The 16,801-nt window shown below is 38.3% G+C and overlaps 1 protein-coding gene across 1 annotated transcript; it reads right to left on the bottom strand.

The window, feature by feature from the left end:
* P58IPK (DnaJ P58IPK-like protein) lies at positions 1–15,263 on the bottom strand. Its single transcript, XM_010266413.3, has 9 exons — positions 15,008–15,263; positions 13,800–13,965; positions 6,837–7,038; positions 6,574–6,734; positions 6,375–6,468; positions 6,061–6,273; positions 2,694–2,774; positions 1,298–1,516; positions 1–489 (listed from the first exon to the last, which is right to left on the bottom strand). The coding sequence occupies exons 1-9, from the start codon at positions 15,135–15,137 to the stop codon at positions 316–318; spliced, it is 1,440 nt and encodes a 479-aa protein (XP_010264715.1). The 5' UTR covers positions 15,138–15,263; the 3' UTR covers positions 1–315.
* Between the last annotated feature and the right edge of the window lie 1,538 nt (positions 15,264–16,801).

Genomic DNA, 16,801 nt, shown 5'->3' with positions numbered 1-16,801 from the left:
TTTGTTTGCCAACAGAACAGCATATAATTAATTCTAATGAAAAATAGAGAATTTCCTTCTTTATGGCCCCCTATAGAATTGAAAAGCAGAAACAATAAAAGAAATTTAAAAATAAAGAAACAAAATTAAGGGGGCTCATCTATTGGAATCACCTACGCATACAAATTACAAGCCAAGGGTATGCCGTGCAGTGTTTATAAAGAAACGAGCCTCTTTCCAATTGTCTGTGTTCTCTATCAACTATACCTGTTAGCAGTCAGTGAGAAACATTCATTGCTGCCACTTGCAATAAGCTGCTCCCTCCCTCAATTGGGATCAAAATTGGAATCCACCAAATCCGCCAGGGAAGCCTCCTTCAAAATGGAATGTAAACTGCTGTCCCCCGCCACCAAAGGGGTTGAAACCACCACCACCACCCATTCCCATACCCATGTCCTCAACGTCTTCGCCTCTGTCATATCTTACACGTTTTTCTTCGTCCCCAAGTACCTGCAAATAAAGAGACTGGTCGAGTCAGAAGTGCCGAATGAGTGAAGTAAATAATAATAAAAATTATAATGAACAAGATGACTGTGACAAGTTGACAGTAAAATACATCCGCCCGTTTTAAAATCCTAACACTGAAGGTTGTGATGTAGAAGAAATCAATGGCCATCATTGATATGCATGATTTCTGGTGTGAAAGAAGTTTGGTTAAGCAAGAAAAGTGCTCAAGGAGTTTGTAAATAGAACTCTTCACACAAAGTTACAGAAATTAAATCTGGGTTGAAAGGGGTTCTCAAGTGGTGGTAAGCTGACTAAAGAATGAAAAGAAGGCAGCTTGGATCCACTGAGAAGGGGTTAAGAAGATCAAATGGTTATTAAGGGGAATGACAGCAACATTTCAATGGGTTTCAAGGGATGCCAATGGGTTCGCAGATTCTTTAGCTGCAATGAGTTAATAGGATGCAGTTTTATTGGGCTCAATTGTAATATATGTACTCTTGGTAATTTTACCCCTTTGAATCCACATTGTACATTTTTGTTTATATTAATAAAATGATGCCTTGTTAATTATCAAAAAAAAAAAAAAAAGTTGCAGAAATTGACAAGAATTAATACACACCCACCCACACACTTATACAAGTAAAAGAGCTATCAAAATCTTCTTTGTTTAGACAACTGAATAGAAATTAGCCAGAACTAATTAATGAAAATTAGATTACCTACATTAGACATTTGATGACACAACAAGGACAATACAAAGCGACTTCCTTCAGAGCATTATAAGAAGTAAATCCATCATAATTACTCATACCTCATATGCAGCAGCTATTTCTCGAAATTTAGCCTCTGCTTCCTCTCTGTTATCAACGTTCTTATCTGGATGCCATTGTAAAGCAAGCTTCTTGTAAGCACGCTTTATCTCTGCTATAGATGCAGTTCTTGATATTCCTAGAATCTTGTACCAGTCCTTGCGTTTGCTCAGCTTCAAAGATCTCTCCGCCCTCATCAATGCTTCTCGAATATTCATATCCTGCATATTGGCAAATACTATGATTTCATTACATTTCAGTAGACAGTTTGGGTCCTTAAGTAAAAGATGAGTTACAATATTTCCACAAATAAGCCTATCATTTTCTTTTTCTAGGAGGGTGGGGGGACTAAACATGGGATTGAAAATTTCAAGAATATTTACAGTTAAAACAACTTAATTTCATAAGTATGCTTATTTTCAGTTGTTGCTGGATGCAAAATAACCAGAGTTTTACTATCTTTCAAAGTTCAAATCGGCTGGTCAGAAGGGGGATGCAGCTTCCTAGTCTTTGCTGTCCTTTCTGTGCGGAAGTTCCTGAATCTTCCAACCACATTTTTATCCACTGTAACTTCTCTCAGCAGCTTTAGGAAATGGCCCTCTCCTGTTTTGGTGTTTCTTATTGTCTTCCTGCCTCAGTCCTTCATCTGCTTCAGAGATGGACCATTGAAGGTCTGAATGCAAGAGGCAAGCTGCTTTGGAAGATCTTTCCAGCTGCTATCCTTTGGGCCCTCTGGAAGGAAAGGAATAGCCGGATTTTTTATAATCTTTCCAATGACAATAGTTTCTGTCAAGAACAAAATTATAGGTTTTCTTTGTTCCTGGTTAGGTGTACAAAGAGCTTTCACTGGAGTTCAGCTCATTCCTTTTTGGCAAGCTGGACCCTTTTTTTTATCTGATCTGTCAGATCTTTTGTAAATTCCCAATGTACAGGTCCTCATTGTACATGGGCTGGTGTATCGGGTTTCCTTTTGCAATACAATACCTTTTTTCAAAAAAAAAATAAATAAAGTTTAATGGACCCAACTCCATGTTCAAAACTAGAGAAGGTAGAGGGGTCAAAATCTGCATTGCACATATGGTCAAATAACCAGTATGGATGGTGATGCACCATAAACTAACTGTAACTGGTCAACTATCAAATATTCAGTATCTCTGAATTATCCCTCCATCAAAGTGTCTTAAAACAATCAGCATGCATGCTTATGCTATTGAAATCAACCTTCCAAAATCAAAATTTCTACTCTACAACATTTGGTTTCCTCTTTCAGCCACAAGAAATGTCCAACCTGAAATTCCATTTTGACCCGAAGCTTAAGATAATTTCATACTGATTACATGCCCTCTGTATATACCCAAGCAGTGAAAAATAGTACAGTTCAAAAAGATGCATATTAACCTGAGGAGATTTCTGAGCAGCTGTTTTCAGATCATTTACAGCTCCTTCCCAATCTTCAACTAAAAGCTTAGCTTCTCCCCTCTGAAAACCAAAAGGAAAAAATCACATCAGATGGATTAAGTGCCACAAATATGGTATTTTTCATCATATATAGCCAGATACAGCAAAACATCTGTCAAGTTCACTAATAACAAAATAATATATAAACTTATCAGTCAATTAACTTCACAACATGAAGATATCATCCACTAGAATTAACAAAAAAATAGTGGAGAGTACATGCTAAAAACTCTATGGTAGAATGTGGGCACTAATATGAACAATTAGAAAACTATACATTTGATAATGACTAGAATTTTATAAAATGATGTGTCAGATCAAAAGTAAGTTAAAATTTATAGAAGGGGCAAAGATATTGAAAAGTGGTAATATAGGACAGGCTCATCTAACTTTAACAAGAACTTGAGTTTCTGAATCTTTAATGTAAGAAGAGCTAGAAAAGAATTTCCTTGGAGAAGTATGATTAATCAGTGCAGGAGAGAAATGTTTTTAAAAACCAACCTGGAGGCCAAAACGTTTTTGCCTCCAGGTTGTGGGTCACCAGTTCGACCGTCCAGGTCAAACAGGCCAGACTATGCCATGTCAGCCATATGGAAATTTAAACATATATGTGTGTGTAGATATTTATAAACATGTATTTTAACAACAAATAATGTATAATTGTGGTCTGCATGTAATATGTGTATTATTTTATATTTAATTCATGTTTTTCAATTCAGTTTAAAATTTTTTATTTGTAATAAATATTAAAAATTGCAACTTGAAACCAAAAAAAGGTTTTTTTTTGCGAAAAAAACAGGGCAAGGCGCATACAGCTCCTTGGGACGCATAGATCTCAAAAACTTACCCAAAATAAAAAAAAAAAAAAAAAAATTCACCTCAATTGGACATCAGAGTGCAAAGTTATGGCCTCCCGAAGTTTGCATACAAAATTTAGTGTGCAACCCATGACTCGGTCACCAAGTCGAATGGGTCAATGGTCCAACTGTCTGGGTCGGATGTTTTTTGACCAAATCAACGGTTTTTGACCTCCCTCCAGGTTTTACTCAAACCGGACCTGGAATCTTAACTAGGTGATGGTTCGAGCGGTTCAACTGGCTGGGTCAGTGACAGGTTGAAAACACTGCAGGAGAGTAACCTAGTAAAATTGCACATGGATAATTGTACTTTTTCCTGAATTCCAACTCCAAATTACAGATATTCCAAGAACGACAAAGGTGAAAGAAGGCCTTTTAAAAGTGAGAATTAGGGTAATAGAAATGATGTTGGAAAAATGAATAAGTGAGCTTTCAAAAGTATCTTGCTACTACTTTGAATAAACAAGGATTTTACATAGGTTTCATTTTCCAAAGAGTTTCTTACTGGTAGTGTGGCAGTAAAGAAGCATCAGTTTCTACAGTCTTCAGTAGAAAGGGGAGAGATCTCTATGGTGCCTTTTGCAATCTGTTGGTGCATCTGGAGGGAAAGAAATGACCGAATTTTTGAAGATGTCTCCCTGCCCATCGAGAAGCTGTGGGAAGGTTGAAAGGTCCGTTCTAAAGTGGGCCTCAATCAATAAGATGTTTAGGGGACTAAAGTAAAATCATTTGACTGATCATTAGGGCTCTATTTCGTAGGATGATACCTTTGCTGGTTGATGTTGTTCTTTGTATTATTCTTTTTTCGTTGGCATTCATATGCTTCCTTGTAGCAGGCTGTAAAGGAAATCTCTCCCTTTACAGCCTTTTCCTTCTCTTTATCTAATGAAATTTGATTACTATTTTTCAAAAAAAGTTTCTGCACTGTCATCCACTGGACTAGCCTGACAAAGACAGCGGGTGAGCAAGACAAGCAAACAATGAGAGAAAGCATCACTATTCTTCAAAGCAATGCACCCATTCTGATCAAGGTCATAATGAATCATGATGAGCAAAGGGCTTCACTCTGCAGGAACCACAGAAGATAATCTCTAATTAAAAACCTAATGATATTTGGTTCCTATCTGGGTGTAAGAAACTTGTGATATCCAGACAACAAAAAATGAAAGCATCTCCAGATATTGGACTTAGATCATTGAAATTTAAATCTTATCTGAAAAAAATAAGCTTCTAAAAGAAGTTAGCGCCATGCAATGTCAATGAAAATCACGTATAATAGGCTTATATAACAGTGGAGAGAACATCTTCTCTCAAATGCTCACTGAGTAGGGGTGGTTCGACCCTCTTCTCTGTTTTTAATACAATACACAATTTATGGGTTGCTCCACTGTTACCTGGGTGATTAGGGTTTAAAACTTGGAAACAACCCTTCTCTATGTACAGGGGTAAGGCTGTGTACATCTGTCTCTCCCATACCCTGCATAGATGGGAGCCTCGTGCACTGGGCTGCCCTTTTTAATACAATACACAACTTATCTTCTCTCAAAAGAAAAAAAAAAACAATAGTAAGAGAACATAAACTAATCTTGATGTTTCTTGGGCTATTTTTCATTGTTGCTTATGAAATGAAAATGATCTTATTTTACCATGTGAAAGAACAAGGAGAGAGAAAAGAAGATAGCAATCATGTTGCGAGAAAAGAAGAGACTTCAAATTGAAAGGAAAAAGTCACTCTCCCAATTGGCCAAGCCTAAATTTATATTTACTTCTATATTTTTATGGGAAACGGTAACTTACATTAATTCTTTAATAAGACTTGGTACAACTATCACCTTCATAAGCAAGGCGACCCCTCAACATAAAATTACGAACACTCCCAAAAAAGGTTCTCCCTACTCCTTGCTTTGCTAAAGTATCGGCCATTGCATTGGCTGATCTCCTAGTCCATTTAAAACAGACTTCAAGCTCCCTTGTTAGTTGCATAATTTCCCTTACATGTTGTCTAAGGGACCAGGTGCCCAAACTGTTTGTTTGCATCCAGGCTATTACCAATTTTGAAGTTCGAACCTCCCTCCACTTCTAATTGCTGGAAATCCAGTTGTTTTTCCAGTTTGAGCCCCTGTAGGAGTGACAAAACTTCTGCTCTAAGAGAGTCCCCCAAGCCTATTGGGCCAGAAAATAAGGCCAGGGTTCTTCCTTCCCCATCTCTCAAGACACCCCCATAGTAAGATTACAATAATATCCCTACTTAAAACAGAACTAACAGTAAGTAATGAAACTGAATAGACAAATATACCCTTTTGGACAAACTAATGGCCAAACAAAACAACAATAAGCATAAATAAGAAATATAAATATCAGTCTATACTTCCAACATGAATAAGAAAAATCTTGGGCCATGTGTTATGTTTCTGATTAATATAGATACTCAAATTAAAATCAGAACTAACCTGAACCAAAGCTTCAGTGAGCTCTTCATCAATATCAAGTGCTTCTGTGCAACTAACCAGAGCATCCTTTCCCCTGCCAAGCTTGACTAAGACCTTACATAAACCAAGATGAAGATGTACATTATGGGCAATATGACTAGGGTCCACTGCAAGGGCTCCTTTGAAGTCTTCTACTGCCAAACGCAGTTTACCCTTACCCAGATTATCTTCTGCCTGTATATGGTACATTAATGCTATGCATCATTGTCAAATGTTACAAAACAACAGAGCAAAAATGGCATAGGCCACATATTTATAGAATGCCAAGGACTTACACTTTTTGTCTTCTTTAGCAGGTTCTTCAAAGCAAAGTATGTTTTTTTCAATTCACTATGCTCTGGGTCAAGGCGGAGACCTTTCTGGAAATGCCTGGAGCAAATGAATAAAACCATCCATGTAAATAAATGTTATTTCTGAAGGAAGCTGGCTAGCCATGGGTACAGAATTCCACAGGATAGTTATCACCACACAAACCTTAAAGCGACATCATGATCAGCTAGGAAATAGTAGGCCCGCCCACGCAGCAGTAGTGCATCCAGATTATTCTCATCTTCTTTAAGCATATATCCAGTCTCTGAAATGGCACTCGAATAGTCTTTAACTGCTAACAATACCTTCACCTTAAGGAGTTTTGCCTGCCATAAATGACACTCACCAAATTAATCTGGCAATATATAGAGCCTAGGTTTAGCACGAAAAGTAAAAAGAAAAAAAAAAAGATCAATAGATAACTTTACCTTTGAACATGCAGGTGAAAAAACAAGGACAACTTTATCAATATAATCTAAGGATTTTACAAAATCGCCTGAATCAAAAAGATTAAAAGCCATATCCAGTGCATTCTGGGCCTGCAATAATTGAGAATGTTCCTTTTCTGCTACGGGATCTCCAGGTTTTAGCTCCAGAAACTTTTTATAGTTCCTCTCTGATTCATCATATCTACATCATCCAAAAGTTGCCTACATTATATAATCTTCCAATCAGAAGTAAAAAGAAAATTAAGCTTGTTTCCAAACTGACTAAAGGATGGAAAGAAACCCATGAACTATCTAAGATAATTACGTGTTCAAATTTACCAAGAACTCTCCAAAATATAAGCAGTGAAAGTCCTCTTTATAAAAGAAAAATAAAGGCTTTCTAGACTTGTAAGTTACACAAACAATTTGGTACATTTGTAGTCCATGTAAGACTAAGAAAAAGCAACTTGACCACCATCCATGAGAAACAGAAGATCTAGAAAGTATCATGTAAAGCATGTCAGCCTTTTTTGGTGTAAGGTTGATGACTTTGGTGAAAGTGGTTGGCTCCAAAAGTCTCGAGGGGAAAATGGGTCGGGGAGATAGAATTGGCTTCCCAAGAGAGTCTCAAAGGGAAGGGGTGTAAGAGAGAATACCAATGAAGGAATTTCTGAGGAAAATGTGGGTGGTGTCAGGGATCCCCCCCCCCCCCGTTAATTCCTCCATTATCTATCATTTATATTTTCTTTTTGTTCATTGGAGAGGTTTCTGGAACCTTCCCTGCCATGTCATCCAAGGTGGCCAGCTGTTAGCAACTATGATTTGCTCTTGATTATTACTTGGTGACCTGGATTACTTGTTGGACCAGGTTGATTCAGCTTGGTTTGAGATGGACTAAACCGAGTCTATGGTGATTTGAATGCCTGTGTTCTTACATTTGGTAGAACATGTCAGCCAAGTCTAATAGCATTTAAACTAGACAATGGACTAAACCGAGTCTATGGTGATTTGAATGTCTATGTTCTTACATTTGGTGGAACATGTCAGCCAAGTCTAATAGCATTCAAACTAGACGCCATGTCAGAAATTTCAAATTATGTAATCTGAGCACAGGAAATTGATAATGTTAGAGTTAGACGAACGTAGATTAGTCTTTTTATTCAGTTCAAGTTATGTGCTTATGTGGCAGTTCTAATATTACTCTTGTAGACTTCCTGTCCCATACTTAAGTGGGGGCAGTTTAGTCATTGTACTTTAATTAGAACCCCTAATCCATATTATGGTCGACTGGTAGGGTTTAGGCTACTAAGTTCGACATGTTCTTCTCCTTCTTCTTTTTCTCCTTCTCTCTTCTGGTTTGAACTGCTGAAGCTACTGAAATCACATGGTATCAGAGCGCTAAACGAAGGAGAAGAAGGCTGCGGCACCAAGGTTCATATTCTGCGATTTCTCCTCCTGGGTTGTTCTTCTCTGGGCTGCAAAATCTGAGGTACTCAGTCTAGTTACTGCAGCAAGTTTTATTTTTTTTAGGACTGCCGCAGTACCTATTTCAAGTGGTTAGGAAGGTGCGGCAGTCCTAGGCTATCAGTTCCATATTGCTGTCACCATGTGTGACAGCTATGGGCGCGTGGTGGTGTTTGTGATGTTCACCCTCTATTGAGAAGTTTCAAGAGGGTTTGTGTGTGGTTAGTTGAGTTGCTGAGTTACTGTCGTTGTGATTTATGGTTCTGTGTAATCAGTACTTCAGTAGTGGTGTGAACAAGACCAAAAGTCTGTGTTTTTGTGCTGGAAGGAGTGGCCGAATTGTTTACATCAATTTTCTGACTTCTTGTTGCTGTCTGAATGCTAGTTTACCTTTTTTTTAATCTGAAATGGTAGCCAAACCTATCTGAAACATCAAGCTCTTAATCTGAATGGTAGTTTACATAATGGTGATTGATTGTGACTAATTGTGAACCTATTATCTGTGTTTGGAGACTGTTGTAGTGCCTGAAACATCAAGCTCCTGACAGCAGTACTCGATTGGTGACTGGGGATTCAGCATTAGAAGTAGCATTGGGAGGACATCATGGCAGCAACTGGAGATGGTTGTAGTGATCAGATACCTAGTGTGATGATTCCCTCTGACTATCTGGGTGTGCAGATGACTTCAGTTAAACTTAATGGTGAGAATTATGTGCCATGAGCCAAGTCAGTGGAAGTTTTTCTCAAGGCAAAGAAGAAAGTGAAACACGTGAAAGAAGATAAACCATCAGTTGACTCTCCAGGGTTTGATGACTAGATACAACTAAGGACATGGGAACATGCCAAGAAGCTTTATTCTGGGCAGGACAATACTACGAGGGTATATCAGCTCTATCATGAGTATTTTGATCTACAACAAGGGAATAAAACCCTAGAAGAGTACTATGCCAGTATGAAAAACCTCAGAAATGAACTCAATGTCTATCATCCCCTCACTCCAGATGTTAAGGTTCAGCAACAACAGAAGTAGCAACTGGATGTCACTAGGTTCTTAGTGGGGCTGAAATCAGAGTACATATCAGTTAGAGCCCAAATACTGGGAGGCTCTACTCTTCCTACACTTGAGGAAGTATTTGCACAGTTTCGCAGGATTTCTTTGGGATCTACAAAGAGTACTACACTGTCTGACAGATTAGTAGTTGTGGTAGCCAGAGGAGGTGGACGTGGTACTAGAGGGGGAGGACATGCATCTTGAGGAGGTCGTGGTGGTTCCATATTTGGCCATGGTGGTGGTCATGACTCAGGGGGAGGCCGTGGTAAAGGAAAAGGTAACTCTACTAGGAAGTATACCCACTGTGGCAGGGAAAGACATTCAGTGAATTTCTATTATGACCTCCATGGCCCACCTTCTACATGGGCTAATCATGTAGTAGCTGGTGGGGTTGATGTCAATGATAACCAACAACCAAATCTCACACCTTCCACATCTACATCTGTTTTCCGAGAAGGAGATGATGAGTGTACCGCACGATGATTATGAACGGTTCCTTCAAGCTACTTCACAACATAATACAGGCACTCTTGCACACTCAGGTATAGTTTGTCTAGCATCCAAACCCTCTCCCTGGATTATTAACTCTGGAGCCTCTGATCACATGACCGGAACTCCAGGTGTGTTCTCTTCTCTCTCTGAAACTTCCACATCTCAAATTGTTACCCCTTGCCAACAGTTCCTCTTTTCCCATCTGTGGTGTTGGTAATGTTGACACAGCTTCTCTTTCTTTATCATTTGTTCTATATATACCTAAATTTCCATTCAATCTTATGTCAGTTAGTAAATTAACTAAGACCCTTATTTGCTCTATTACATTTTTCCCTTCATTTTGTGTTTTTTAGGATCTCAAGATGGGGAAGAAGATTAGTGGAGGGCATGAAACCGGTGGATTACATTATCTTGATAGTAGTGGTTCGTTAATTGCACTTCAAACTTCCCTCACTCCTCTACAATGGCATTGTCAGCTGGGACATCCATCTCTCAAGGCACTCAAGATACCAATTCCGTCTTTGAGTTATTTGTCATCTTTACGTGTGAGTCGTGTCAATATGGGAAACACCATTGAGTTTCCTTTAGTCCTAGAGTTGATAGTCGTATGTTGAGTCCTTTTGCTTTAGTTCATTCAGATGTTTGGGGTCCGATTAAAATAGAGTCTTATAATGGTTACAAGTATTTTATCATTTTAATTGATGATTGTTTAAGGATAACATGGATTTATTTAATGAAAGAAATGAGTGAATTATTTTCCATTTTTTCAAAAATTCCATGCTGAAATATGTATGCAATTTGGTGTTCCAATCAAAGTTCTTCATTCAGATAATGGTCGTGAATACTTTCTCACTTCCTTTCAACAGTATTTAGAACAACATGGCATCATTCATCAAACTTCATGTGCATCCACCCCTCAGCAAAATGGGGTGGTTGAATGAAAAAACCGTCATCCTCTTGAAACTGCTCGGTCTATTCTTCATCATATGAGTGTTCCTAAACGATTTTGGAGTGATGATGTGCTTACTACTTGTTTCCTTATTAATCGGATGCCCTCCTTTGTTCTTCATGGTCAGTCTCCCTTTCCATTTACACTCCGGGTCTTTGGCTATGTGTGCTTTGTTCACAATCTGAGTCCTGGGTTAGACAAGCTGGATGCACGCTCTATTAAGTGTACCTTTCTTGGCTACTCTCGAACCCAGAAAGGGTATAAGTGTTACAATTCCATTACTTGGAAATTCTATGTCTGTCCTGATGTCACTTTTTTTTAGTCTGTCCCGTTCTTCTCGGTACCTTTAGTATCGTTATCTCCACCTTTGCTTCCTCTCCCTCTTCCAGTCTGTGATTTCGTTCAGGTTGTTCTAGTTGGGGCTGAACCTTCACCTCCTCCAGTGTAGATTCCTACTGAACGACCACCGATCCGGCATGTGTATAATCATCAACAGACACCGGCACCTCCTCCGGCTTCTACCTTGTCTGCAGATCTTATTGTTGCTCCTTTCCTAGAACCTTCGGAGTTTGATCTTCCCATTGCTTTACGGAAAGGTAAACGTAATTGTACCCTACATCCCATATCTAATTTTGTTTCAATCTCTCACCTTTTCGCTTCACATCGCTAGTTTGTTTTTCTATTGTCATCTATCTCTATATCTAAAGATATCCAGGAGGCTCTTACTTCACCAGGATGGCATCATGCAATGGAGGAGGAACTCTTTGCTCTTTAGCATACTCACACGTGGGAGCTTACTACTCTTCTTCCAAGTAAGCATGTTGTGGGTTATAAATGGGTGTATACTGTTAAATACTTTTTGGATGGCAGTGTGGAGCGTTTGAAGGCCTGACTTGCTGCTAAAGGGTATTCTCAGTTGTATGGGGTGGACTATATGGAGACCTTCATTCCAATGGCAAAGATTGGCTCAGTCCGTGTCTTAATTTCCCTAGCAGTTATGTATGATTGGCCCTTTTTCAACTTGATATTAAAAATGCCTTCCTTCATGATGACCTTATGAAGGAAGTATATATGGAGCAACCACCTGGGTTTGTTGCTCAAGGGGAGGTTGATAAGGTGTCTAGATTGAAAAAGGCAATTTATAGGTTGAAACAATCTCCTTATACTTGGTTTGAGAAGTGTAGTGAAGTGGTGAAGAATTTTGGAATGAAACAATGTCAGGTTGACTACTCGGTGTTCAGTTATGATTCAGAAGCCAAAAAGATTTTATTAGTAGTTTATGTGGATGATATTGTCATAACTGGCAGTGCCAGATTGGGGATTGATAAAATAAAAGCCTTCCCGCAAGACCATTTTCAAACAAAAGACCTTGGGAAGTTGAAGTATTTCTTGGGTAGAAGTTGCCAGATCGAAACAAGGTGTAAATTTGTGCCAAAGAAAATATGTCCTTGTCTGTTGGATGAAACAGGACTGTTAGGTGCGAAACTAGCTAAAACTCCCATGGAACCAAATACTAAGTTGAGTAATGATACAGGTGAAATATTTGATGATCTTGGAAGATACAAACAGTTAGTTGGGAAGCTGAACTATCTAACTATCACAAGACCATACATCTCCTTTGCAATCGGTGTGGTGAGCCAATTTATGCAGAATCCTCGGATGCCTCACTGGGATGTAGTTCTTAGAATTGTAAGGTACCTAAAGGAAGCTCCAGACCGTGGATTATTGTACAAACCAAGAGGAAGACTTGAGGTAGTTGGATATACAGATGCAAATTGAGCAGGCTCAGTGTTGGATAGAAGATCTACTACAGATTACTGCACATTCCTTGGAGGAAATCTAGTGACATGGAAGAGTAAGAAGTAGTCGAATAAAGATTGATTGCCACTTTGTGAGGGAGAAAGTCCTTATTGGAGAGATAAGCACAGAACATGTGGGCTCAAGTGATCAGTGCGTAGATTTGTTTACAAAAGGTTTAAGCTCAAGGAGAGTGAACTATATATGTAACAAGCTAGGATTATATGACATATATTCTCCAGCTTGAGGGAGAGTGTTAGAGTTAGCCGAATGAGGGGTAGATTAGTCTTTTTATTCAGTTTAAGTTATGTGCTTATGTGGCAGTTCTAATATTACTCTTGTAGACTTCCTATCCCATACTTAAGTGGGGGCAGTTTAGTCATTGTACTTTAATTAGAACCCCTAATCCATATTATGGTCGACTGGTAGGGTTTAGGCTACTAAGTTCGACTGATTCTTCTCCTTCTTCTTCTTCTCCTCTTTCTCCTTCACTCTCTTCTGGTTCAAACTGCTGAAGATACTGAAATCACAGACAAGTTTTAAACTAGAATTTGGTGGTAGCACCAAGTAATATTAGGCGGTATCTGTAAAACAAGACACATAGTTCAGATTCACACTTAAACAAAGGGAATATATCTAAGATCCCCCCCTTACTCTTTAAAACAATCACAAAAAACAGCATTTAATACAATAAAAAATAAATGGAAAGTTTTAACATACTTAAAATCTGTTAGAGATGGATCCAAGAAATTAACTAGATTTCCAACATTCTTCAAGGTAAGTGATGTGTCTACAGTAGAGACTGAGAGAGCTTCCTAACGAGAAAGATAAACATGATTTTTGTCAAAAGCCATTCCCTCAGGCATCAGATGTCAGTGAAGGAACCTCCATCCCCAACTATGACAAATGGTAGTTCATTATTTATCTACATACTCAATGGTTGATAACTAATGGTTAGGGAATATTAGCATATGAAGGACAGGACTTATCTTGTTTTACAAAATATACAAACTGTACCAGCATTTAGGTTACTGTTCTAGAACAACACTACCAGAATGTGTACATAGGGTGTTTAGCTACATCTGCCAAAAACTAGCATGAACTCAACATTCTATGCTTTAATGACATCAAATGGTTTCCTGCCTGCTATTTAGTGACTCAAAAATGAAGGTTGTGGAAAGTAGTAAATATAATCTTCATATAAAAGAACCTGCACAACTGACGAAGAATAGATGCACGATGCAAATATGCTTCTGAGAGTGTTGGATCAGCCTCTATGGCAGCATTCAGATCATTGAGTGCCTCACTATAACGTTTAACCTTCACACTTTCTGAAACTCTTTTGAATAAGTCTGCAGCATTACCATGTTTTCCATCTGCATGCCAGCAAACAAAGAACAGTTTGAGAGTTGTAATAAATTTAACATACATAAGAAACATGATACAAATGAACCTAAACGATATTGAAGGCTCAAATCATTTCATGCTATGCTGAATCCCCTACCAGATACTGGATTCCATGGTAATGCTTTGGGGTTTAGCTTTTCCACAGTATATCCAGTTGGAATTGGACATCTGCACCTAATTAGAATTATATTTCAACAAAGTGATGAATGCTTTCTTGCATGAAACCTTGAAAATGAAATAGCATGTTGCCAGTTCAAGGGATTTTAGTGACACCTTGAGTTTAACATCAACTGCAAACTTCTACCCTTACATCCCGGAAAACTCAATTATTATTGTAGAACGACCCCAATAGCTCGGACAATGACACAAGGACTTAACATGAAAGGTTCAGTCATTACACTAGTTTGCTTATGTTTCATATGTTAAAAACATAAAGAGGGAAAGGGTCGAATTCTTCTTATCCCCTGCGTAGAAGTCCTATTCATACAAGGCAATAGTAGATTCAACAATGCCAGATCCAATGAGATGCTTAACCAATACGATCAGATAAGTAGGCTTTCCAATAGGAAAGATTTTAGACTAAAATTAAAGAAGCCATCATAATCGCAAGTTTAAATCAAAACATGTAAGCATGCTTGAGAACCCTAACACCATACACCATCGTACCTATGCGGAGAGAGCCGAGAGCAGCATAGTTCACTCAAACATTATCTTGCAATAATAAAAGGAAAAATAAAAACGAAAACCAAATATTTTGCCATGCGTTAAATTATTTCAAAGAGAACTGGTACACTTTAGCAATATCTGATCTTCTTCTAAAAAAACCCGGGAACCTGCCCCTACTGAGGGAGATCGAATCGTGCAATATTCTTTCTTTTTGGTAAATCAATCATGTTAAGTTTGGATTTTTGACGATGAAGCAATCGATTTGGAGGGAAAAAATCACACAGGAAACAACTAAAAGTTGAAATTTGAAAGCAATTGAAACACGGAAAAAGAAAAAGGTGTAACCTTGAGCGGAAACCAGTGGCTGGAGAAGGAGAAATTGGCAGATGAAGACGAAATGGAGGATGAATACAGGAAAAACCAGTCCTCTCCATGCTGTGAAATCTATGGCGGACGACAAAGTTTTCAACAACATCGCCTTCGACCTTCGTCTGCTTCGTGTCTGGTGATCTCCAGTGACGAGCAAAATACAAATTAACAACCAGACCACATATAGAGAGGGGAGAGACGCGATAGTGAGCGAAGTCCGAAACTCAATGGAATCGGGACTCAGAAGCCAATTAAAACCGTGAAGGAGTAAAGCCACTTAGCCACGTAGAGAAGACCTATCGTCATTCTCCACGTGGATTTGAATGTAAGAAATACTTTGGTATTGACATTTGGGGTCTGGAGAGGAGAGGCAGTGACGCAGTGTGGTGTGTGGAAGTGGAAGTGGGGCACTGCACTGGGGCTCAGCCTCTCAGACCAGGGAGTTGCCAACTATATCGCATGAGTTGGATTATATATGTAAGAATAATCTTCAATATTCAAACATGGTGCTGTTTCACATTTATGCCAGATTACCCTCAGCTAGGGAAAATCTATGATGCGGAAAGAGTTTTGATCAATTAAAATCCATTCATGAATTTTGATAAATAACACCGGATTGGTTACAACGTTTATGATTCCAGTTGATTGGTTAAAACATATTTTGGATATAATATCTTTTTCATATCATAGTCGAACCTTTATAAGTTAGAGCAAATACACATTTCTATTAACATTCCGTTAATAAAATGGATGAAAAAGTATTTTATTTTTAAGAGAAATTCTATGATATATATGGAAAAGATATGATATTGAGAGGGTTTTGATCAATCAAAACCTATCCATGAATTTTGATAAATAACACTCGATTCACTACTACATTTATGCTTCTAATTTATTGGTCGGTTATTTTTCCAATATCATATCTTTTCCATATTATAGTCAAACCCTACTTTTAAATACCCAAATTACCTCTTTCATGATTTTGCCATTGTGTTCTTTATTTCATACCTCAAGACAAGAAAGGGGTATTTTTTTTCTTGAAGAGGGCAAAATACTCTCATCCAACTAAGTTTAAGGACATGAACAACACAAATTAAAAAGGGTAAATTGCTGAAATCTCCCCTGAAGTTTTGGACTATTGCAAAAAATAAAAATTCTTTTTAAGTTTGGTAATTGCAATCACCTCCCCTAAACTAAACTTTCTATGTAGTTGCAAATCCTATAAAACTGAGGCATGAAAATGTCCAATATACCATGCAGTTATTATTGAGGCTGGAAGGTAAGTTAAAGATATGTACTGTTATGGGCCTGGGCGTAAGATCTCGTCACGGGGAGAACCTCTTGCTTTCCCTTGCATGTAGACCCTATTATGGAAAACCGAATGGGTGATTTGTCCAAGAGGCCACCCGAACTCTCCTCACTCTTCTCTTGACTGGAAATTGAATACTTTATTCCCAAATCACAACTCCTTAAATAGGAGATTACAAGAGAAGACTCCTTACTCCATTCGACTAAGCTAGGACAATCCAACTTTAAATCAAACTCCTACTTCTAACAAATTTCTTACAGAACTCAGTTCTTATCTCTAATAGATAAGAACAGAACTAGATAAGTAAGAACATAACTCCTACTTGTAACAGACTTCTAACAGAACTCTTACTAAGAAGATAAGATAAGGATAAGGGATGAGGGATAATGCAGCTAGCGGCAAGTTGGCGAGCAGAGCTGTTGTGGCAAGATAAGTGTGGACCCACCCTGTTAAGCTGTCGT

The sequence above is a fragment of the Nelumbo nucifera genome, chromosome 2 (assembly GCF_055504915.1).
Source record: "Nelumbo nucifera cultivar China Antique chromosome 2, China Antique-T2T, whole genome shotgun sequence".
Lineage (NCBI taxonomy): Eukaryota > Viridiplantae > Streptophyta > Magnoliopsida > Proteales > Nelumbonaceae > Nelumbo > Nelumbo nucifera.
This window is presented reverse-complemented; position numbering and strand designations above follow the sequence as displayed.

What these genes read in the sequence shown, in the direction of transcription:
- P58IPK (XM_010266413.3), bottom strand. Translation starts at nt 15,137, where the DNA reads ATGTTGTTGAAAACTTTGTCGTCCGCCATAGATTTCACAGCATGGAGA. An exon ending in GCCACTGGTTTCCGCTCAAG is followed by an intron (nt 13,966 to 15,007) that starts GTTACACCTTTT and finishes GCTGGCATGCAG; the next exon opens with ATGGAAAACATGGTAATGCT. An exon ending in TCACTGAAGCTTTGGTTCAG is followed by an intron (nt 2,775 to 6,060) that starts GTTAGTTCTGAT and finishes TTTGGTTTTCAG; the next exon opens with AGGGGAGAAGCTAAGCTTTT.